The sequence below is a fragment of the Natator depressus genome, chromosome 20, assembly GCF_965152275.1.
Source record: "Natator depressus isolate rNatDep1 chromosome 20, rNatDep2.hap1, whole genome shotgun sequence".
NCBI lineage: Eukaryota > Metazoa > Chordata > Testudines > Cheloniidae > Natator > Natator depressus.
The window spans coordinates 3,163,478-3,185,087 of record NC_134253.1 but is presented as its reverse complement, the minus strand read 5'-3'; the positions used below and the strand labels follow the sequence as shown (position 1 = coordinate 3,185,087).

General features: G+C 63.3%; 1 protein-coding gene across 3 annotated transcripts in view; it reads right to left on the bottom strand.

Moving 5' to 3' along the window:
* Nucleotides 1–21,610, bottom strand: part of LRP1 (LDL receptor related protein 1) — a 177,916-nt gene that overhangs the window by 48,390 nt on the left and 107,916 nt on the right. For all 3 annotated transcript variants that reach the window (XM_074934762.1, XM_074934763.1, XM_074934764.1), the window contains 23 exons: nt 21,018–21,198; nt 19,445–19,667; nt 18,552–18,741; nt 16,759–16,884; nt 15,907–16,047; nt 15,274–15,399; nt 14,834–14,950; nt 14,277–14,357; nt 9,964–10,131; nt 9,264–9,446; nt 7,809–8,009; nt 7,442–7,687; nt 6,919–7,116; nt 5,663–5,867; nt 5,099–5,263; nt 4,461–4,705; nt 3,610–3,741; nt 2,855–3,082; nt 2,529–2,703; nt 2,109–2,203; nt 1,680–1,829; nt 822–962; nt 119–244 (listed from right to left, as the gene is read on the bottom strand). In XM_074934762.1, coding sequence (XP_074790863.1) covers nt 119–244; nt 822–962; nt 1,680–1,829; nt 2,109–2,203; nt 2,529–2,703; nt 2,855–3,082; nt 3,610–3,741; nt 4,461–4,705; nt 5,099–5,263; nt 5,663–5,867; nt 6,919–7,116; nt 7,442–7,687; nt 7,809–8,009; nt 9,264–9,446; nt 9,964–10,131; nt 14,277–14,357; nt 14,834–14,950; nt 15,274–15,399; nt 15,907–16,047; nt 16,759–16,884; nt 18,552–18,741; nt 19,445–19,667; nt 21,018–21,198 — 3,843 coding nt within the window. The remainder of the gene's footprint in view (nt 1–118; nt 245–821; nt 963–1,679; nt 1,830–2,108; nt 2,204–2,528; nt 2,704–2,854; nt 3,083–3,609; nt 3,742–4,460; nt 4,706–5,098; nt 5,264–5,662; nt 5,868–6,918; nt 7,117–7,441; nt 7,688–7,808; nt 8,010–9,263; nt 9,447–9,963; nt 10,132–14,276; nt 14,358–14,833; nt 14,951–15,273; nt 15,400–15,906; nt 16,048–16,758; nt 16,885–18,551; nt 18,742–19,444; nt 19,668–21,017; nt 21,199–21,610) is intronic.

The window sequence follows — 21,610 nt, the reverse complement described above, 5'->3', positions numbered from 1 at the left end:
GACGGGGCCGGCAAAGGTCGGCATGCAGGCGGCCCCACGAGGAACCCAGGAGGAAGCGCCAGTGCCGGGGAGGGGCCGGCGGCCACAGGGCGTGGGGGGCAGGGGCAGGCGGACTCACCCTCGCAGGACTGCTGCCCGCTCTTGAGGCTGTAGCCGGCCGTGCACATGCAGGAGCGGGTGGTGGGCGAGGTGGGCAGGCAGAGCTGCGAGCAGTCGCCGTTGTTCACGCTGCAGGGGTTGGTACCTGGGCGAGAGAAGGGAGCGCGTCAGGGGTGGCCGGGGGCCTGCGTTTGTGCCGCGTGGCCAAGGCAGATCCTGATCTGACCCCTGCAACAGCCACAAGCGCTTCAAGAACCCCCCCCCCCCCCCCGTCCTGGGACCTGCTCACTCGGCCACACGCCGCCAGCTGAATGCCAGAGCCATCGCCAGACGGCCAGAGCGGCACCCGCCGGCATGATGGGGCTTTCAGCCGGGGCGCTGGACGGCCACAGCAGCCCCCAGATCCCAGCACCGGCCCCACCTGGCGCTGGGCGCTTCCAGCCAGCAGCGGGGCCCAGGGACCCCCGGCAGTGCCAGGCCCCACACATCAATCCCCCAACCACAGCGCGGAGCCGGCCGCCGTGTCGCCCCCTCAACCCACCGCGGCAAGAAATCCTGAGCCAGGAGCCCAAATGGCCAGGTCGGGTACCTGGGCCTGCCGGCTCCTGTGGTCGGGTCACGTCTTCGCCCTCAGGGCCCTCCTTTGGGGGGGGGCTGCTCCTCCCACCGCGCTCTCCCCGGGGGGGGTCGCTCCTCCCCCGCCCCCTCCCCGGCTCACTCACCATGCTGGACGCTCTCGTCATAGACCTTCATGTGCATGACCAGCGTGGTGCTGTTACGCAGGACGACCGCCCCCGTCCCATCCTTCTTGTTGCAGGTGCCCATCTTCTCCGAGGCCTGGTCGGCCCACCACAGCTTGTCGCCTGCCAGGGGAGGGGCCCGGGGATTCAGCAGCGCTCCGGTGCCCCCAGCCCAGCGCCCACCCCGGGCCCGGCAGCAACACCAGCCTCCAGCGGGCAGCCGGGCCCACCACCCCCTCAATATCCCCCTGCTCCACCCCCCTCAGCTCCAGCCCCCCCATCCCCTGCTCCATCCCCTGCTCCACCCCCCTCAGCTCCAACTCCCCCATCCCCTGCTCCACCCCCATCAGCTCCATCCCCCCCTCATCCCCTGGTCTCCCTCCAGCTCCAACCCCCTCCCCCCATTCCCTGCTCCATCCCCTGCTCCACCCCCCTCAGCTCCATCCCCCTCATCCCCTGCTCCACCCCCCTCAGCTCCAACCCCCCCTCATCCCCTGCTCCATCCCCCTCAGCTCCAACCCCCCATCCTCTTCTCCACCCCCCTCATCACCTGCTCCACCCCCGCCCCCTCATCCCCCGGTTCCCCCCAGCTCCATCCCCCCAGTCCCTACCCCGTCAATATCCCCCAGCTCCACCCCCACTTATCCCCTACTCCACCCCCCTCATCTCCAGCCCCGCTCCTTATCCCCCGGTTCCCCCCAGCTCCACTCCTGACCCCTCATCCCCTGTCGCCCCCACCCCATCATCCCCCAGGCTCCACCCTATCGTGGCCCATGACCCCCCACTCCAGGCACAGGGTGAGTCACCAGCTGATGGGGGTCCCCCGCCCCCGGCTCTCACCCATGATGGCCAGTGCAGTTGCCTTGCTCAGCTGGCTCTTCATGGCCTCCAGGACCTCCAGGCCACTGCCGTCCAGGTTGCACCGGTTGATGGTGCCGGCACCGGAGCTGATCCAGTAAAGCTTGTTCTCCGGGTAGTCGATGGCCAGGCCTGGGGGGGCGGGGAGTCGCCGTTAGCTCCCCTGGGTCAGAGAGCGGCAGCACGACAGGGGGATCCCAGCGGGGCACGAAATGGCCGCCGGACCCCACCCACAGGGAGCAGGGGCTGGAAGGGCCCCTACGAGGCTCAGTGGGCCCCGGAAGGGCTGGCAGGAAATGGGACGTCGAGAGGAGGGGGATGGGCCCTGGCTCTGAGCCCCACCCCAGCTGTTGCCCCACGGACGGGAAGGGGGGTGACCCCCTGTTGGGGGTGGAGGGGGGGTGTCCGTACCGACAGGCCCTCTCTGGTTGGTGAAGAGAAAGCTGCGGTTGCTGCCGTCCATGTTGGCAATGCTGATGTTGTCCCCGTCCGTCCAGTAGAGCTTCCTGCACAAGACACACAGACGTGGGAGGTGGGGGGGTGAGGGGGCAGTTAGGGTCCCCGCTCAAATCAACTCCCCCCGACGTGCAACCATGACCCACAGCCCCTGCTAGCCCAGCCCTGGTCCCCACGGAGAGGCTCAAGTGAGCCCTTCTATTCTCTTCCTGGGGGCTGATACGGCTGAGGGTCCCCTTGATTTACCTGCCCTGGGACCCACAACCCCAGAAAGCCAGGACCCAGCCACACACACACACACGACCCCCCCTGCGCCCCCTTCCCCTGGTGCGTTCATGCCCCCCTGCCCTGGGCCCAGCTCCCTCGGCAGCTCACCCTTGGAGCGGGTGAACCACCAAGCAGTGCGGCTTTTCCAGCCCCTGGATCACGGCGTTCTTGAAGGAGCCGTCCAGCCGGGCCACGTTGATCTGCTTCCGGTTGGCGTCGTAGCTGGTCCAGAAGAGGTTTCTGGAAACCCAATCCACAGAGAGGCCGTGAGCATTGGGCAGGTCTGCAAGGCAACGGGCACGGGAGAGTCGTTAGAGGGGCGGCACCAACCGCAGGGGGAAGGAAAGGGGCCGGTTAGAGAGGGGAGAGGCCCCCCCCCCCCCCGAGCTGGCACCCCCCTGCCCAGAGCAATGGGGGCTGGGGGGCTGCCCCACCTGCCGAGACGACGGTCTCCACGCCGGTGCCATTGATGAACGCTCGTTTGATGGTCTGGGTGCGGACGTCGGACCAGTAGATGCGCTGCTCCGGGGCGTCGTAGTCCACGGCCGTGACGTTGTCGATGTCGGGCACGGTGAAGGAGATGATGTAGTTATAATAAGGGTTGTCGATGTCCACGCCCCGGATCTCCATCTGCCGCGCGTACAGCAGGAACTTCTTCAGCTCTGGGGGCGCGAGAGACGGGGTGAGGGGCAGCCGCAGCGGCCCATCGGAGCTCCGCGCCCCCTGCCCTGCCCTGCCCCGCTCCCTCCAACTCTGATATTTCCCTTCCTCCCCCCACCATTCCCTGGGGCACTATGTGCCCCTCACATCCCCTCACCAAGAGCTTGTCTGCAACTGCCAAGACCGTGGGGTCCACTACTTAAGAGCAGGGCGGCTGGGAGCCAGGACTCCTGGGTTCTATCCCAGCTCTAGGAGGGGAGTGGGGTGTGGTGGGTTGGAGCAGGGGGTGAAGGGGGGCTGGGAACCAGGACTCCTGGGTTGTATCCCACCTCTGGGAGGGGAGGGGAGTGGGGTGTGGTGGGTTGCAGCAGGAGGTGAAGTGGGACTGGAGCCAGGACTCCTGGGTTCTATTCCTGATCCTACTGAGTGACCTTCGGCAAGGCTGTTTCCTGCCCTGTAATACAGGGTCACAGTGGGCTGGGTGGGGGTGGCCAAGAGCTCCCGTATGCTCCAAGGGGCCCCCACCTACCATAACACGTGGTGTTGTCCTTGTCCAGCTTCATGAGATGGGGGCAGGCGCAGGAGGAGGACTGGTTGTAGTTGATCAAGCAGAGGTGGGAGCAGGGTCCTTTGCCCCCGTTGGCCTCGCAGGGGTTGGGAGCTGGGCCGAGGGGGAGAGCGGAGGGAAGTCAGTGAGAAGCCCCTGCCAGGATAGGCCTGTTCCCTGCACCCCAAGGGATGGGTCAGGGACACTGACACGGGCTGGGATACCAGCCCATTTGCACAGGGCCTGGCGGTGCAGCTCCCTCTGCTGATCCCATTGGCGTTGGTGCCAGGGGCCCACGTCGTGGAGCCCAGTGACTCCAGCTCCCTAGACCCACTGGGCCCCATTCTCCGGGGTCGCTCACGTTAACGTGCCGGCAGCCAGTGCCAGTCAGGGGCGCTCGCTCTGAGGGGCCAGGGCAATGAGAGCCAGGCCCAGGAACCACGGGGGCCTCAAAGCAAAAGAGACGGGTTGTGCGTGTGTGTGTGTGGGGGGGGGCGCGGCTTTGATACACGATTCTGCCAGCCACAGTGCACAAAGGGGGCCACGGGTAGCCCCATTTGGAATGAAGCTACATCCCCCTGGATGCAAGCTACGGGACTACCCCTCCCAGCATGCAATGCTCCCTGGGATGCAAGCCACGGGACTACAACTCCCAGCATGCAATGACCCCCTGGATGCAAGCCACGGAACTACAGCTCCCAACATGCAATGCTCCCTAGGATGCAAGCTGCATGCTATTCTGCACCCCTCCCCCCTGCAGGTCCCCCCCACTAACCACGCGGCCCCCAGGCTCTCCCCGGCCGCACCCCCTGCCCGCGGTGTCGGCGTCTCACCCAGCGGCTGGCGGGACGGGTGATAGACCTGCAGGTCGAAGGGCTGCGTGTTGGTTCTCTGCACCACGGTGACGTTGTGGCCTGTCCACTTGTTGGCCTTGGCCAGGGTGTTGGTGCGCCAGTCGGTCCAGTAGACCTCGCCGCCGTACAGGGTGACGGCGAAGGGGTGGGACAGGTACTCGTGGCCCCGCAGCACCTCCATGTGCCCCGAGCCGTCGTACAGCGCCGAGTAGATGGCATCCGACCTGTGCCGCCACGGGGCAAGGGCACGGCGTGAGGCTGGAGCCGGGTGGAGCGAGGGGCTGGCAGATTGTGGGGCACAGCCCAGCGCCCCGTGCCCCAGGCATCCCCCTGCCCCCTTCCCCTGGGATCCTCTTCCCTGGGCTCACCTCCCTCCCTCCCAGGGCACCCCGTGCCCCCTCCCCCTTGGATCCCCCTCCCTGGGCACCCCGTGATCCCCCTCCCTGGGTGCCCCACGCCCCCCTCCCACCGGGATCCTCCTGCCCCTGCCCCCCGTGCCCCCTTCTCCTGGAATCCTCCTCCCTGGGCTCCCCTCCCCCCCAGAATTTCCTTCCCCATGCCCCCCTCCCCCTGGGATCCTCCTCCCCAGGCACCCCGCGCCCCCTCCCCCGGGTTACCTGGCGTCGATCCAGAGGATGCGTTTCTCCAGGTAGTCGACGGTCAGGCCGTTGGGCCACCCCCCCGAGCCTGTCTCCTTGTGGATGGTGCGCCGGCCCTGGCCGCTCATGGAAGCCGCCTCAATGCGGGGCAGGCTGGCGTCCCAGTCCGTCCAGAACAGGATGCTGCGGGGCAGGGGGAAAGAGTCAGAGGGCCCGTCGCTGGGGAGCGGGGAGGAGGGGAAGGGGGTGCGTGGCTCCAAGCCAATCACCCCCGCGTCTGAGCCAGAGGGGGGCAGGGAGAGCCCCCCGCCCCCGTTCTCAGGGCAGTCGCTAACCTCCCATCAGCCATGGCCCCAGCAGCTTCGGGTGAATCGCCTCCATATTGCCATGGCAACAGCCTCCCAGTCACCCCCGCCCCCGGTGCCACCCCCCCCAGCGCCTGGCTCTGACTGGGGCTTCGGCCACTGCTGGGCAGGGAAGGCCCACCCCAGCCCCATGGCAGGGCCCAGGGGTGCTCGGCCAGCCTGCAGCCCGCCCAGACCCAGGGGCCGCCCCTGCCCGGCTCGCAGCCTCCCCACCCACCCGTAGCGGGGGTCGAGGGCGATGGCGCGCGGATGCTCGATGTCCCCGGCCAGCAGCGTGGTGCGCATGGTGCCGTCCAGCTTGGCCACCTCGATCTGGTCCAGGTTGCTCTCCACCCAGTAGATGTTGCCGGCGATCCAGTCCACGGCCAGGCCCTCGGGCGTAGCCAGTCCGTACTGGATCACCACCTCGAAGCTGGTGAGAGCTGCAGGACAGGGCAGGGCGGCACTGTCAGGGCTAAGGCCCAGCCCCCGTCCCCCCCAACACTGTCCGCCAGGAGCCCAGCGTGGGCTCCCCGCACAGACAGCCTCCGAAAGCAACGTGAATCCTCTTCTGCAAAATAAAATAAAAAAGACCCTGCCCCCCCGCCCCCAGCTCTGCCCGTGCCTGTCAGTCCCCACCCAGAGCCCCTGATATCCCGGCCCTGGGCTCCAGCTCTGCAGTGCCCCTCAGACCTGACCCAGAGCCCTGAAGGGCCCCTTGTGGCCTAGTTTTCAGACTATCTCAACCCTGGGGAAAACCCGGCCCCTCGTCCTGAGGCCAAAGCAAGGAGCTGAGCTGTGGGCCTTCTGCCCCCGGGAGTCACTGGAGATCCCCCACTCCCTGGGGCCCTGCACCCAAGCCCCGGGTTTCTCTCCCAAGGAATTTCAGGCTCCTGAAGGCGCTAATCGGGTTAGGACAAGCTTTCAGTGCGCTCAGCTGCCGGGCTGTAATTACCATTAGAGAATTGCTGGGAATGCTAATTAACTCCCACATAAGGATCAGCAGTTAAAGGCAGAAAGGTATCATTATCTGGGGCTGAATGCTCCAGCCATGGCACAGCCCCCCGGGCTGGGGGAGGGTAAGGACTAGCTCCAAGGGACGTATTTCCCTCTGCAACTTCCCTTCCATCCGCAGGCAGCTCCCTGCCCTGCAGGTGGAGATTCCTGCTCCCAGCTCCCGCTACTTTGTCTTGTCTTGGCTCCCGGCGGCTTACACCACACCCGGGGGCCCTGAGGGTTGGGTTCCCCTCACAGCAATCTGGTGGACGGCTGGAAGGAGGTGCAGTGACAGAATGGTGCGAGAAGTGGGATACTCGCTCCAGATTCAGGGCAAAAGGGCAGCGGCTCCAAGGTGACAGCTTTGGAACCAGAGCAGGAGTTCGAATTCCATGTGTCCCTGCCCTCCCCTACATGTGTCTGTGCCCCACAGCACATGGCTCCGCGAGGTGGCCACAGGGTTTCGCGCGGAGGGCTGCGTCCGTTCCCACCACTAACCCCCGTTCTCCAGCAGCTTCCCCCGGTAGATCTTGTCCTCCACCACGTCCGTCCAGTACAGGGAGCTCTGGTTGAGGTGGAAGTCCAGGGCGATGGTGTTACGCAGGCCGGGCACCAGGACGCTGTAGTCGCCCTTCTGCAGGTCGATGCGCCGGATCTCGTGGCGGTTCGAGAAGATGATGAAGGGCTTGAAAGGGTCTGCGAGCAAAAGGGGCGTCAGGCAGGGGTTGGGGCCAGCGAGGCTGCAGGCAGAGCGGCCCTGCCAGGAGGGGGCATGTGCCCAGTTACAACACAAAAGCAACAGGTGCCAGTTTCCCCCTGGCATCTCTGAGGTGCACAGAGCAGCCCCCTCCCCGGCGTTTCTGTGCATACGTGTGCACATGCGCATGCGCACTCCCTCCTGCCGGGGTGTTACTCCGGATGCTGGGGGAACCAGGCTCAGCCCCCGACCTGCCCGCCTGTGCCAGTCGCCCCCTGGAATCCCAGGGGCCTGGCGGCGCTGGCCCCCCGGCTGCCCGCTCACCCAGGCTGCGGCAGCTCTCGCCGTCGGGCTCCAGCATCCAGCCCTCGTAGCAGGAGCACTTGACGTTGTACTTGTCCTGCTCGCACTTCTGGCTGCACTTGAGGTGCTTGGCGCAGTAGCTCTGGATCTGGCAGGTCCGGTTGTCGGCGCCCAGCTCCATGCCCAGCGGGCAGGAGCAGACGATGCCCTCGCCCGGGGCCACCGTGCAGTTGTGGCTGCAGCCGCCGTTGTTCAGAGAGCACTGGTCTGCGGGGAGAGAGAGCGCGGCCACCGTCACCCCCGGCAGCCGGGGCCCCTCGGTGAGTCGGGGAGAGAACCCAGGAGTCCGGCCGCCCAGCTGCCCCGGCCTCCCGCCCCCGCGGCTCACCACACAGCTCGCCCTCGTCGGAGCCGTCGCCGCAGTCGTCGGTGCCGTCGCACAGCTTCTCGGGCGGCAGGCACACGGAGGTGGTGTTGGCGCAGGTGTGGGAGGGCGGCTTGCACACCAGTGACTCGCAGTTCTCCTCGTCCGAGTTGTCCTCGCAGTCGCTGTCTCCATCGCACACCCAGGCCTTGCTGATGCACCGGGCTGGGGGGCGGGAGGGGGCGGCGTGAGACACAGCGCGGGGGGGCGGGGGGGATGCGGGGGCCCCGCCCTGGCTCTGTCCCCTCCCCCGAGGCCCCGCTCTTGCTCCGCCTCTCCCCCCCTGCTCCGCCCCTGGGGGGGGAGGGGTGTGCCGCCAAACAGCTGATCGGCGGCACCACCAAACAGCAGTGGCTCGTGGGCGCGAAGCATCCATTATTTTTTCCCCAGGAACGCCCCAGCCCTGGACCCGCCTCCCCAGGAAGATGGGGGCCACCTGAGTGTAGCATCGACATCCCCAAATTCCAGTCACAAGAGCACCGCTGCTGCGGGGACATTCCGGCTCTTACCGCGAGTTATTAAATGCATTAAATTCATGTAATTAATTGTTGATATTTACTCATTATTATTCATGTTAATTACTGCTTAATTTAGCATTACGCACTTTTCTTCTTGACTTTTTTTACTTTCCCTGTTTTATCGGTTTCATTTTGTGCTGTTTCTGATTTTAACACTGGGCTGTTAACTGGTTTCCCCTCCCCCGTTTTTCCATCTCTGTCTCTTTTCCATCCTTGCCACTTGTTTCCTGGCGAACGACCCCTCGTTTCTTTTTTGGGGAAGTTTGAATGTTTTCAACCAAGAGAAATGGTTAGGTCTGGACAGTTTCTGGGGAGGGACGGAGGTTGAATTTTGAAAACGGGGGGAAGGAAAATGTTCAGAGTTGGAACTGCTTTTGGCAGGGAGGGGAACAGAAAATGCTTCAATTTTGAAAGTTTGGTGGGAGGGAAAAAGAGAAATTGAAAACAAAAATGAATAAGGAAAATGTTTCAATTTGGGATGGAGAGTTTAAAAAATCTACCGCCCTCTGGCTCAGCCGACCAATGGAAAACGGGAAGGTGACCAGGCCCCCCGCAAAACTCTGGGAAAAAACATTTAAAAAATGAGACAGAAAAACAGTTTCCATCCAAATTTGTTGGAAGATGGAAAATTTCGAGGAAATCAAGGTGGGGGGAGGGGTGAAGTTAAAAATATCATGTTCAAAAACCAACAAGGCCAAATGTCCTCAAAATCCGCATTTTAAAGAGAGGTTTCGAGCAGCTCCGTTCTCAGGGGCGTGAGCCCAGGGACGCCAGACCCGGGTGCCGCGGGGATCCCAAGGCAGGCTGGTGAAAAGCCCCTGCCCCGCTCCCACATCTGGATCGAAGCTCCCCACCCTACCCCCCAGGCTGGATCTAGCATCCCTTGTCCCCCGCCCGTTACCCGAGTCCTTGCAGCCGAACTTGACGTTGGGGTCGCAGACGTGCGTGACGCCCTCGCAGCTCTTCTCGTCGCTGGAGTCCATGCAGTCGGTGTCGCCGTCACAACGCCAGCGCAGGGGGATGCATAGCCCGTCCAGCCGGCACTGGAATTCGTCCGTGTGGCAGCCCCCGGGCGGGCGGGTGGCTGGGAACGGAGCCCCCACGGGACAGCGTCACTGGCTGTGCCCCACGGTGGGACCCGGCGCGGGTGGCGAGGGGGGCAGTCAGGATCCGAAGCCTGGGGGTGGGGGGGCGGGGAGCGGGATTGGGCACCCAGGGCAATACCCAGGGGGGGAACAGGGGAGCCTGGGATCCAGTGCTGGGGGTGGGGCAGGGTGGAGGGATCCAGGACCTGACACCTGCAGGTGGGGGGGGGGGACCAGGATCCAATGATGGGGGGCACCCAGGATCTGATGCCTGGGGTCCAGCCCCCTGAGAGGAGGAGGGGCTCCGGGAGCAGACCCCCAAGGAGATGTGGTGCCCAGGGTGCAGGCTCCGGGGTGGGGAGGGATCTGACTCCAGGGGCGCCCTAAACAGGAAAGCAGCAGGGCCCCCCATGCCGCTGACCCTGCCCCATGCATCCTCCCCCGCACCACGCCTCCGTGCGAAGCTGGTGCTAGTGTGGGGGAGACAGGCCGGGCTCCAGGAGGCGGGGGGCTCACCCTGGTTGGTGCAGTTGGCGTGGGTCTCGTCGCTGTAGTCCCCACAGTCGTTGTCACCGTCGCAGGTCCAGTGCACGGGGATGCAGCGCCCGCTGTTGCACTTGAACTGGTTGCTGGAGCAGGAGTGGCTGCAGCCGGCCTCGTCGCTGTTGTCCCCGCAGTCATTGTCTGGGCGGGGGAGGAGAAGGGGGGCGTCAGCGGGCAGCCGGCAGGCACAGAGAGCCGGGCAGCGTGGCCCAGTGTCCTGCGGGGGGGGGAGCGCCCCCAGCAGAGCAGAGCTGGGAGCTGCAGGGGTCCACCTGAGCCAGCTCCACTGACAGCATGGGGGGGCCGAGCGAGACGGGCCCCCCGCGTCGGCCCCTTCCACAGCGCCTCCCCCCAGCCCCCGCCCCTGCCAGCCCGACATGCTCGCTAACGTCACGGCCACATTAAGAAAATGAAGCACAGAAACTGCATAGATCACCTCATGTACCATGGGGGGCAGGGGGTGGGGCTCCTCCGCCCAGCAGGGCGGATGTGGGGAAAAGGGGCACGTCCGCGGACCCCTTTGCACTGAGCATCCACGGGAAGTTTGATTGGATCCAGCCAATTCCTGAGCGCTGCCACTTTAAGGAGGGGCTCGTCCGGTTCCGCCTCAAACTGAGCTTCAAAGCTGCGGGCTCTGACGCCGGTTCGGAGGTTAAAACGCTCTACCAGGAGCCTGGCATGGAGTCACCTTAACACTGGCAAACTGGCACCATCGCGGACCCGCTCAGTGACTCGGTTTCCCCTCCCACCTTTCGCTACTCAGACTGGGTGTCTCTGCCTCTGTCCGTGCACTACCGTGACACACCTAACACGCGGCCGTCCCTCCCCCGTTTCATCGCACACCGGCACGTCTATCAGCGCCTCTCGTGCGCAGGGACAGGCTGACTCCCACGCAGAAAGGGAAGTGCATGGGGAAGGCCCAGTAGATGCTCAATTCTGGCACCAACTGAACAAAACAGGTTTATAAACCATCCAGCACCACTGGGAAAGCCCCTAGTGAGCGCATGCTGGATGTGGGCTAGGACAGTGTCCGGAGGAAGGAGGGTGCAGTGGTTAGGCACCAGCCTGCAGCTCACGAGACGCGAGTTCAAATCCCCACTCCACCTCAGGCTCCCTGTGCGACCTGGGGCCAGTCATTTAGCTGCTCCCTGCCTCAGTTTCCCAGCTGCCATGGGGATAACTACATAGACCCTGCCTCGCAGGGGGATGGTCTCAGATATGAGACAGTGAGTGGCTCAGATATTACTGTCTTGGGGACTGTACGAGCTCGTCTACGCTAGAAAATTAGATCAGCCCGGCTACATGGCTCAGGGGGGTGAAAAATCCCCACCCCGGGAAGGTAGTTAAGTCGCCATGTAGATAGAGCAAGGTCCCAGCCGGGGGAGGTGGCGAACCTCTCCTGTTGGCATAGGTAGTATCTGCACTGCAGCGGGTCAAGTGTAGACAAGCCCTCTACTTAAGTCTGATTCCCTGAGCTGAACTGATTTAATAGCATTTAAAACCCATTTAAATTGGTGCAAAAAAACCCAAAACATTTTTTCATGGTTTGTATGTATAAGAACATCTTCTGTATTTTCCACAGTATGCATCCGATGAAGTGAGCTGTAGCTCACGAAAGCTTATGCTCAAATAACTTGGTTAGTCTCTAAGGTGCCACAAGTCCTCCTTTCCCTCTGCGTATAGACAGCCCTCAGCCTTTGCTGGATCACAGCCGTCATCCTTCGCTGGCTTTAAGTCTCTCTCTGTTTTGGTGTCTTTCTGTCTGTCAAATCCATTTGGAAGGAAACTGACACCTCTCCCCTCAAAATCCATTTTCAGCCGAATTCCCTCAGACCCTTTTCCCCTAATGCAAAGCGAGCGGCCGATGAAACATCTCCTATTGCTCAGATAACCTGGCTTCTCCTGCGTAACGAAATCTCCCTCCTCCAGCCTCCTCCTTCACCAGTTACAGATTTGAACGGGGGAAGAACCCCCCCGATCCATCGTGTTCCCAGGGGTCAGGTTTTCCGCGGCCCCAGCTTCTCATGCCATCGTTTACAACTGTGCAAAACGGGTGCGAAATGCCACCAGCCTGATCTGCCGGCAGCTCTCTGGAGCAGGGACTGTCTTGTTCTGTGGCTGTACAGCACCTTGCACGAGGGGATACTGAGCCACGAATGAGGCTCCTGCGTCCTATTGCAACACATGTAATTAATAATAATTGGACACCGGATATGCACAGACGTAAACGACAGCCCAAGCGGCAAGATGCTGGAGCAGAAACTTCGCTTCTCTGACCCCTGCCAGCGTGTGGATCAGTTGGGACAACAAGGAACCGTGGCTTTTCTGCAGTTATGTGACCCCCTCTCCAGAAAAGTGGCAGGCTTTGGGGGACCGGTGGCAGGGGGGTGCTGGTACATGTTGATCTATGCACTAACCGGTAGGTTTTGGACAGTTCTTTTCGTCAGAGCCATCCCCACAATCCTTCTCTGAAACACAGAAACCAACCAAAAAACAACAAAGGACAGGCGAGTGGGCACATTGAAGACACAGAACAAAAAACACACAGCAACAGAAAACCGCCGCCGACAGGCAGAGCCACACTGAGCTGGACAGACGGACACGGACGACAGGGGAACGTTAAACGGCCATGGGGGAGAGAGATCAGAAGCAGTGGATGGCGCCCGGTCCCCTCCCTGCGTGACTCCCTGAAGGGGTTCTTCTGGGGAGCAGGACGAAAAGGAGCTGGCTGGGTGATGAGAAACGCCAAGGCCCTGAGCTGCGACGCCCAGAAACTGCCCCAGCCCCCTGGGCCGATGCCCGTGTGTTGTCAGCTCAGGTAACCCCTGAGGGCGGCTGAGCCGGCCCTGTGGAGCGGAGGCGGCTGGTTAATTACAGCCCTGGGAAACCAGTTGGCCACGAATCAAGGGATCCCTCTGCCTACATCTTCACATGGAAACCCACCCAGCAAATGCAGCCCCAGCTCCCCTGCCCTTAGCCCGCTCCGGAGCTGTTAATTAAAACTAATGCCCGAGTCGTTACAACGACAAATATGAACCGGGGGGGGGGGGGGGGGGAGCCCTGCAGCAAATCCCGTCTCCTGCCTCAGAACCCAAACCCGCCCCGCAATGCGCAGCTGCTCGGGAACTCGCCAGCACCGACCGGAGGCTGCGAGGCCACGATCCCTGCATCCGCACCCAGACCCGCAGCTTCCAACGGGATGCTGCAGGAAGGTGCTCTGCCGGGCCAGGCCTACGCTGGATTCCCCTGGGCCTGCTCCCCAGCCCCTGGGCTAAAGCATTTCTCTGCCCCCAAACCTGTCTGCGCCTCACAGCACGGTACAAGCTGCTTTTCCCCTAAAAAAGCGTGGGGTACGTATTACACCCCCCGAAATGCCCGCATACAACCCCCCTGCATATACATACACCCAGACACACCCATGCATTCACCCCCCCACATGCACGCACACCCGCATGCACGCCTACACACATGCCCCCACACGTATGCACACGTGTGCACCAAACAGCCACTTGCACGGACACCCGCATGCACACTTACACCCACACATATGCACACGCATGCACTGGACCAGCCACTTGCACACACACCTGCGCACACACCTACACACCCACACCTATGCACACGCATGCACCACACAGCCACTTGCACACACACACTTGCATGCACACCTACACACATGTCCCCACGTGTGCACCGACACACCCACGCTGCACACCCACACACCCACCTGGTTCCGTACAATCCATAGCAAGCGCGAACCCTAAAGATCAAGCCCAGCCTCATTGCCAAGCAGTTTCACCTGCCCAGGCCTCAGTCCAACCGCACTCGCTGCGTCCCTCGCCCTGCATCACAGGGAAGATCCCTGGGGCGCAGAGGAGGATAGCGGATGTGCCCAGGGCTCGCCAGGCAGTCAGTGGCAGCGCCCGGACTGGTGCTCAGGTGGGCAGAATCCCAACCTCGCCGCCAGAACGGACACCCCTCCGAGCTTCGACTCTCTCGGAGCCCAGCGTGGGCACCCGGAGAGGGGGTCACTCGGTACCCGAGACCTGCGCTGCAAAGCACATCCGTTTCCAGCGCAAGCTCAGTCCCTAGGCGTGGGGGCCCAGCGGGTGGATTCAGGTGCCCGGGCGGGGGCAGGGGGGAACTGTGGCCGAAAGAGCACAAGGAATCCCCCAAAGCAGCCTCTGCTCCAGCCCTCCCCACGGGGACGGCACCTCCCTGCTTCTGATCTCCCCGTCTCTGCGTCGCGCCCCCCCGTGCCCCCCGGGCCTGGGGAGCTCGCTCACCATTGTCGCATCTCCAGTTGATGTTTATGCAGCGCCCGTTGGTGCAGGTGAACTGGGTCAAGGGGAAGCAGGTGGGGTAAGCTGCAGGGAAGAAAGGAACGGGCCCCCGTCAGTGCCGCTAACGCCTCCTACCTTCCCCGGGGCGGGGCAGGGCCTGGGAACGGCCAGGCCAGATCAGCCCCGGCCGCCGGGGAAGGTGGACCACAGATAATGGTGAAATAACCTGTCCAGCGTGGAGGGGCCTTTCTAGCCCCAGCAGCTAGGGGGCAGCTCATGAGGCCCTGGGTCCACTTACACCCCACCATACGTCGCCAGACCTGCTCCCATCTCCAGCAACGCCGCTAGAATGGCAGGGTCTCTCCCTGCCCCTGCTGCAGACCCCCGGACGCCTGCTGAAACTGATGAACGAGCAACCGACAGACAGGCAGAGGAGCTGGACTGGGGAACCAAAGCCCTGTTATTCCCCCCTGCCCCCCTGAAGCCAGCCAGTCCCCAGCCCTGGGGCCGGATCGGAGCTGGCGCCCCCTAGAGGGGAAAGGTCCCATCCCCCCACTCACCGCAGGACGCGGACTCATCCGAGCGATCCCCGCAGTCGTCGTCCAGGTCGCAGGTCCAGGAGATGGGGATGCAGCGGCCGCTGGCGCAGGAGAACTGGTTGGGGGGGCAGGTCCGAGCTGGGCATGGGGCAAGACAGACACAGGGCGTTTCAATGATCCTGGCGGCACCAGGGTAAACGCCCATGGGGGCAAATCCGCGAGGGCAGGGGTAGGAGCTGAGGCTGCAGCGGGGGCTACTAATTACCCGGCCTGCAAACGAGGTCAGGCCCTGACCGAAGGCCTGCACATGGCTGAGAAACCTGCCCTGCAAAACCCCAGCAAACGCAAAGCTCAGCGGCCCAGCGCCCTGCAAGGCTGCATCCGCGGGGCACTGGCTCTGCAGCCCTGGGCTCCGAGCCGCCGTGGGGACACGGGTGGGGCCGGGCGCGCGGGCTCCTCACCAGAGCAGGTGGAGTTGGATTCGTCCTCGTTGTTGCCGCAGTCGTTGTCGCCGTCGCAGAGCCAGCGGTTGGGGATGCAGCGGTTGTTCTCGCACTTGAAGCGGTCCGAGGGGCAGGTGTGCTCGTCTGGGCGGAGGAGGGGAAGGAGACTCAGGACCCTGGGGCGCAAACCCCATCCCCTTCCCCGCAGGCTCCATCTGAGCACTAGGGAGCTGGGCTGCAAGCCCTCCTGGGAATTAGCCCCATTTGGGGAAACCGAGGCACAGAGAGGGGAAGGGACTTGCCCAGGGTTACACAGGGAGACAGTGGCAGAGCTGAAAATAGAACCCAGAAGTCCTGGCATTTTAGCCCTCCCCGCCGCTGCAACCACCAGACCCCACTCGCCTCCCAGAGCTGGGGACAGAACCCAGGAGTCCTGGCTCCCAGCTCCGCAGCTGTAACCACTACCTCCACCGGGTCATGAGCCCAGCACTGACTCTGGATTCCTCTGGGGAAAGAGCTGCTGGAGTGGGCAGGGGTGGGAGGCGGGGGGGGGGGGCGGCTGGGATGTTGGGGGGCACACACTGTTCATCACAGGGGCCGAGGACGGTTTAACCCAGCTGGAACTCCCCAGACCCTCAGGCTCCTACGCACGGCAGAGCTCCGGGGCCTCGTCGCTGTTGTCCAGGCAGTCGTTGTCCCCGTCGCATTTCCAGCGCTCCTGGATGCAGCGGTTGTTCTTGCAGGCGAACTCCCCGGGCTGGCACTGCGGAGGGGGGACGTAGGACGGGTTGGCTGCCGAGGAGAAAGCGGGAGGGGGGTTGATTGTCATAAAGGCATTTTCCTTTGCAGCCGGCAGCACACGGGGAGGCCTCCTGGGTTCCCTCCACTGCCCTGGGCCTCCCACGTCGCTCCCACCAGCAGGAGGGGAGGGTGAAACGCTCCCCGGCTCAGAGGGGCCCAGATCGACCCTCGCACAAGGCCCAGGATGACGGGGATCCACGCCCCCTGTCCACAGGGCTTTGCTGCATGAGGGTGCTTAGGGGGAGCCAAACCAGGGGACCTTTGTCCCTATTTCACAGACAAGAAAACTGACGACACAGCAGGTGGGCCGCAGAGCCAGGGAGAGAACCCAGGAGTCCTGGCTCCCTGCCCTGTGCTGGGACCAGGCTGCCTCCTTCTCCTCCCAGGTGTGTGCAACGTGTAGCCAAGGGCACGCCGGCCCTGCCCACTATCTGTGTCTGACACACGTGTCTGGCAGACGGGGAAACTGAGGCATAGAGCAGTACCGGGACGTCAAGGAGGTCTCCCAGCAGCAGAGCCGGCAACGGGCGCCCCGTCTCCTGAGCCACTGACTCAGTGGGGTGGGGCCAGCTGGGAGACCCACTCTCTCTAAGGCGGGGGTGGACTCGGCAGCCTGCAGACCCCGAAAGCATGACCCGGCGGGGGGGGGGGGGGTGTTAATGCTAGTGGCATAGCCCCCTAGCGATCACCGTGGCAACGTACCTTGGCAGGTGACGGAGTCGGTCCCCAGGATCTGGTCTTGGGCACAGGCGCACTGCCGGCCCCGGGGGATGGCCAGACACAGGCTGCTGCAGCCCCCATTGTTGACACGGCAGTCGTTGGTGCCCACTGTAGGGGGCAATGCAGAGAGTGAGAACAGCCAGACAGCGTGCGGGCGGGGGACAGGGGGGCTGAGTGCACACAGCTCCCGCTGTCTGCAATGGGGGCTGCTGGGGGCTCAGCCCCTGGGGAAAACTGGGACCCACAACTGGGCCCAATTCAGCAAGACACGGAACCCTGCTGAGCTGTGCAGGACTCCTTGCATGGTTAGCGTTCAGCTCCTTGGAGAAGCAGGTCCCGAGGGCATATGGGGCGGGAAAGGATGGATGGATAAAAGGAGAGAGACAGACAGACAGACAGAGAGACAGAGGGGTAAATGGGGTTCCATGGGTGGAGAGACAGATGAATACGTAGGAAATAGACAGATAGAGGGGGTGTATGGGGATGGAGAGAGAGAGAGAGAGAGAGATGGGGTGGATGGGGATAGATAGACAGAGAAACGGGGTGGATGGGGATGGATAGATAGAGTGCTTGTAAGGCGATAGACAGACAGACAGACAGACAGACGGGTGTGCATGGGATTACATGGGTGGAGACAGAGGAATACATAGGAGATGGATGGATGGATGGACAGATAGCTAGCTAAATAGACAGACAGACCGACCAACAGACAGACAAACAGGTGTGCATGGGGTTGCGAGGGTGGAGAGCCAGAGGACTATGTAGGGGATGGATGGATGGACAGATGGATGGATAGACAGACAGACAGACAGAGGGGGTACACGGAGATGGATAGAGGGGTGGATGAATAGACAGAGTGCGTGCAAGGGGATAAACAGACAGACAGGCATGCATGGCGCTGCACGGGTGGAGAGACCGAGGACTATGGAGGGGATGGATGGATAGTGAAGGATGGAGAGATAACGGAAGGAGGGGACTGTTTAGGCTGGGAAGGGGGGTCTGATTCTCAGCAGTGCTGAGCACCCCCCGCCCTTAGATCTCACTGGTCTCCTCTGGGGTCTGGATGGAAGCAGGGAGCAAAGGAGGGAATGCAGGAGAGGGATCAGGCTGCAAACAGTAATCGGGAAACCTCCAGGTTGCAGCATCCCCGGTTCATGAGACCATCTCCTAAGGGAGCCCCCTCCCCCCACAGGACACTGAGTGCTGGGCTGGACAAGAGCCGGGTGACTGCAGGGAGCGACCGTGCCCCAGCTCCGGCGTGGATCAGCCTGGGCCCCAGGGGCCCTTTGCAGGGAGCCGGTTGGGGGCTGTGGCCTGAAATGACAGGAGAGGAAACGCCCAAGGGGCAGGAACAACCTGGCAGAACAGCTGTCAAGGGAGTGGAAAGCACCGGGGCTGACGGCCGGGGGCAGAGGGCGGGATCCAGGGGGACCCAGCACCCAGACCAAGGAGCCCTAGATGTGGCCCAAGGCCCCTCCAGCTTTGACCTCCCAGCCCCACATCCGGATCTCTTTCAGACAGGGCCCCCTCTCCATATGGCCGGGACCTAGGGGCCCAGAGAGAAAGCACCGAAATCCCAGACAGTTCCCTCCGGCGCCTGCCCCGCGACAGACCAAGGGCAGCGGGCTCCCCGCCACGGCCCAGCGCCCCGCCCCCTGCGGCCGATCGCACCATTTCACGCTGCCTGTGGGCCGGGGCGAGCGGGTGCCCGGGGCGCAGGGTGACGGAGCGCCGGGCCCTTTGCACACGCACGCACACCCCCCCCCGCCCCGCACCTTGCTGCTGCTGGGCGTCGTACATGCGGATCTCGAAGATGGGCGGGCGCTCGTTGCGCAGCAGGGTGACGGCCTTGGTCGCCTGGTCCAGCCGGTAGATGCTGCCGCTCCGGTACTCGGTCCAGAAGAGGAAGCTGCTGTAATGGCAGAGTCCAAAGGCGTGGTTCAGCTCCGGGCCCTCGTAGACAATCTGCGGGTGGGGGGGAGAGAGAGAGAAGGTGGCTCGGCCTGGTCCGGGGGCTGCGTGGAGACAGAGGGAGCCCAGCTCCGGGGAGCGGGAGGGTTAAGGGAAAGGGGGCAGCTCAGAGGGGGGAAAAGCGAGGCTGGGGGGCAGCAGAGCAGACGGACGGTCGGGGGCCCGGCGAGATGGGTCGCTGGGATCTGGCGTGCTGGTGCAGGAGACGGGGTGATGCTGTTTTGGAGGGGGGATGGAGAGAGTCCCCCTCTAGTCCAAGAGGTGAAGCCCTGTTTGGGGCTGACTCTCCACCCCAAATGGGAGTCAGGCACCTGGACGCGTCTGAAAATCCCACCTGGCCCCTCTCTGCGTCTTTGGGCACCCAAACCCTCTCGGCAACCTGCCCCCAAGTAGCTCAGCCAAAGGCCTCCAGGAGGTCGGCGACAGAGCCAGGAATTGAACCCAGGTGTCCAGAGTCTTCGCTCCGAATCTGCCCTGTCTGGACCAGCTCCCCAGCCCCATCGAGGGCCCAGGTGTGCTGGGCGCTGCCCAGACCCAGAGAGAGACAGACCTAGCCCAAGGACATTTTGTCAGGGGTGGGGATCAGTGGTGTAAAATTATCCCTGAGCTCCCCCCCAGCAAACGCATCCTTAACGGGAAGGTCACCGCGGCCGGCCCGAGGGGAAGAGGGGGAGGGAGTTAGGGGGCGTCCGCTCACCTTGCGCTCGGTGCCGTTCAGAAAGATCATCTCGATGCGGTCATAAAAGGCGTCCACCCAGTAGAGGACCTTGGCCGGTATGTCCAGGCTCAGCCCATTGGGCCACAGCACTGTCTTGGAAGTGATGAAGACATTGCGGTTGGAGCCGTCCATCCAGGCCCGCTCGATCTTGCCCCTCTTACTGTCCTTGGGGTCCTCCTCCCAGTCGGTCCAGTACATCCAGCTGACAGAGAGAGCGAGAGAGGGGTGTCAGGCAGCATGGCCTAGTGGACAGAGCACTGGCTGGAGACGCAGGAAGGCCTAGATTCTATCTCTGGCTCTACCGCTGGCCTGCTGGGTGACAGTGGCTCAAGTCACTGCCTCGCTCCGTGCCTCAGTTTCCCCTCCCCACCCTAGTCTATTTAGACCGTGAGCTCCCCAGGGCAGAAACTGCTGCTCTATCTGTATGGGCCCCTGAGCTCAGCAGGGGCCTTACAGCTGCTAAGACAGTTAACTAGGTATCTGTCCCAAGCAGCAGCCGGACGCCCCTCCCCAGCAGCACTGCGGTCAGGTATTTTCAGCGTGAATTCTTCCCCACCACCCAGCACCTAGTCACCAGACCCGGGAAGACCTCTCCTGCCGGCCTCAGGAGCCTCGGGCCCCAGGGAGTCGATCCTGGGAGCCAGAAGCACATTTTCATCCAGTTAAAGAATGGAGGCTCCCCGGCAGCTCTCGCCCTGCTCCCCACCAAGAGTGAAGTGGCCAAGGCACGTGCAGACACCAGGACCCTGGCCCACGGGTCAGAACCAGGCTGAGCAGAGGGGGAGCCTGATGAGTCGTTTCATGCCACCGGCCAGGCCCGGCTCCAACAGGCCCAGCTCACCCAGGGAGGGCTGGAGTCCTCTGGGGTCAGGGCCTCTGGCTGGCTCTTCCTGCTGCCGATGGAACCAGAGGGAGTTAAGTGGGAAACCCTGAGCCAGCCCACGGTGCGGGAGAGATTCCTGCTCTGACAGGCAGCTGACTGTTCCTGGGGGGGCTGTCTCTGGCAGGAGAAAGCGCGACAGCTGTCCAGGCCAATGAGGCTAAATGTCTGAACCCCCCACCCCCGTTTCCCCACGGCAGGGTGAGCCCATGACCAGCGCGTGCACATTGCAATTCTGCTCCCCGGCCCACCGCAGGGGCTGTCTGAACCGTTCCCAAGAGCAGGGTGTTCTGTGTGAGCGGCCAGGCATCCCCCTCTCGTGGAGCATGGCACAGCCGGGCAGGCACAGCCGGGCGGGAACAGCCGGGCAGAAGTAGGCAGAAGGGAAGGACGGTTCCTCTCCCACCGTGGGAATCGCCAGAGTGAAAATTTCTAGTCTGCGTCACGGAGGAGTTGGACTAGATGGTTGTGCCGGGCGCTGCCCAGACCCCAACCAAGATCAGGGCCCTGTCGCGCCGGGCACTGCACAGACCCTGACTGAGATCAGGGGCCCGTCACACTGGGCGCTGCCTAGACCCCCGACCGAGATCAGGGCCCCGTCATGCTGGGCGCTGCACCAGCCCCAGCAGAGGTCAGGGCCCTGTACCCCCGGAGCCATTCGCCACCACCCACCCGTTCAAGGGATCCACCACGATGGCTCTGGGGTGAGTCATCTTCCCTTCGATCAACGTCTTCCTGGTCTGGGCGGCCTTCTCCAGCCGCGCCACGCTGATGGTCTTCTTGGGGCCATCATCCGTCCAGTACAAGTTGTTCCCCATCCAGTCCACGGCAATCCCTTCCACGTTGTGGATGCCTGCGTGGGAGAGAGAAACCACAATTCAGAAACCCCCGCCAGCTGGACGGGGATGAGCCGGAGGCAGAGAGGCCAAGTGGATGCGACAGGCCCGTACGCATCCTGGTGCTTGCTTGGACTAGCCACCCAACAGAGCCCCATCCATCCCAACCCACGGGTAATTCCACCTGCACCATTGCGCTGGCCTGGCTCGCCACCCTCCAGGTTCCCATTCTAAGCCGACGGGTCCCTGCGGCAGTCCCAGGGCACATCACCTGCCTGGCCTGGAGAATGTTATGTTGTGTCACAGTGCCGGGGAGGGCTGGCACACGACCGTCGGTGAGGCAAGCTGCGACACTTCGCCGGTGAGCTGGGCTAGCTTTACTTCTAGGCAGGAGATGCAGGAGCCAGTGTAGCAACCACTTGAGGGACC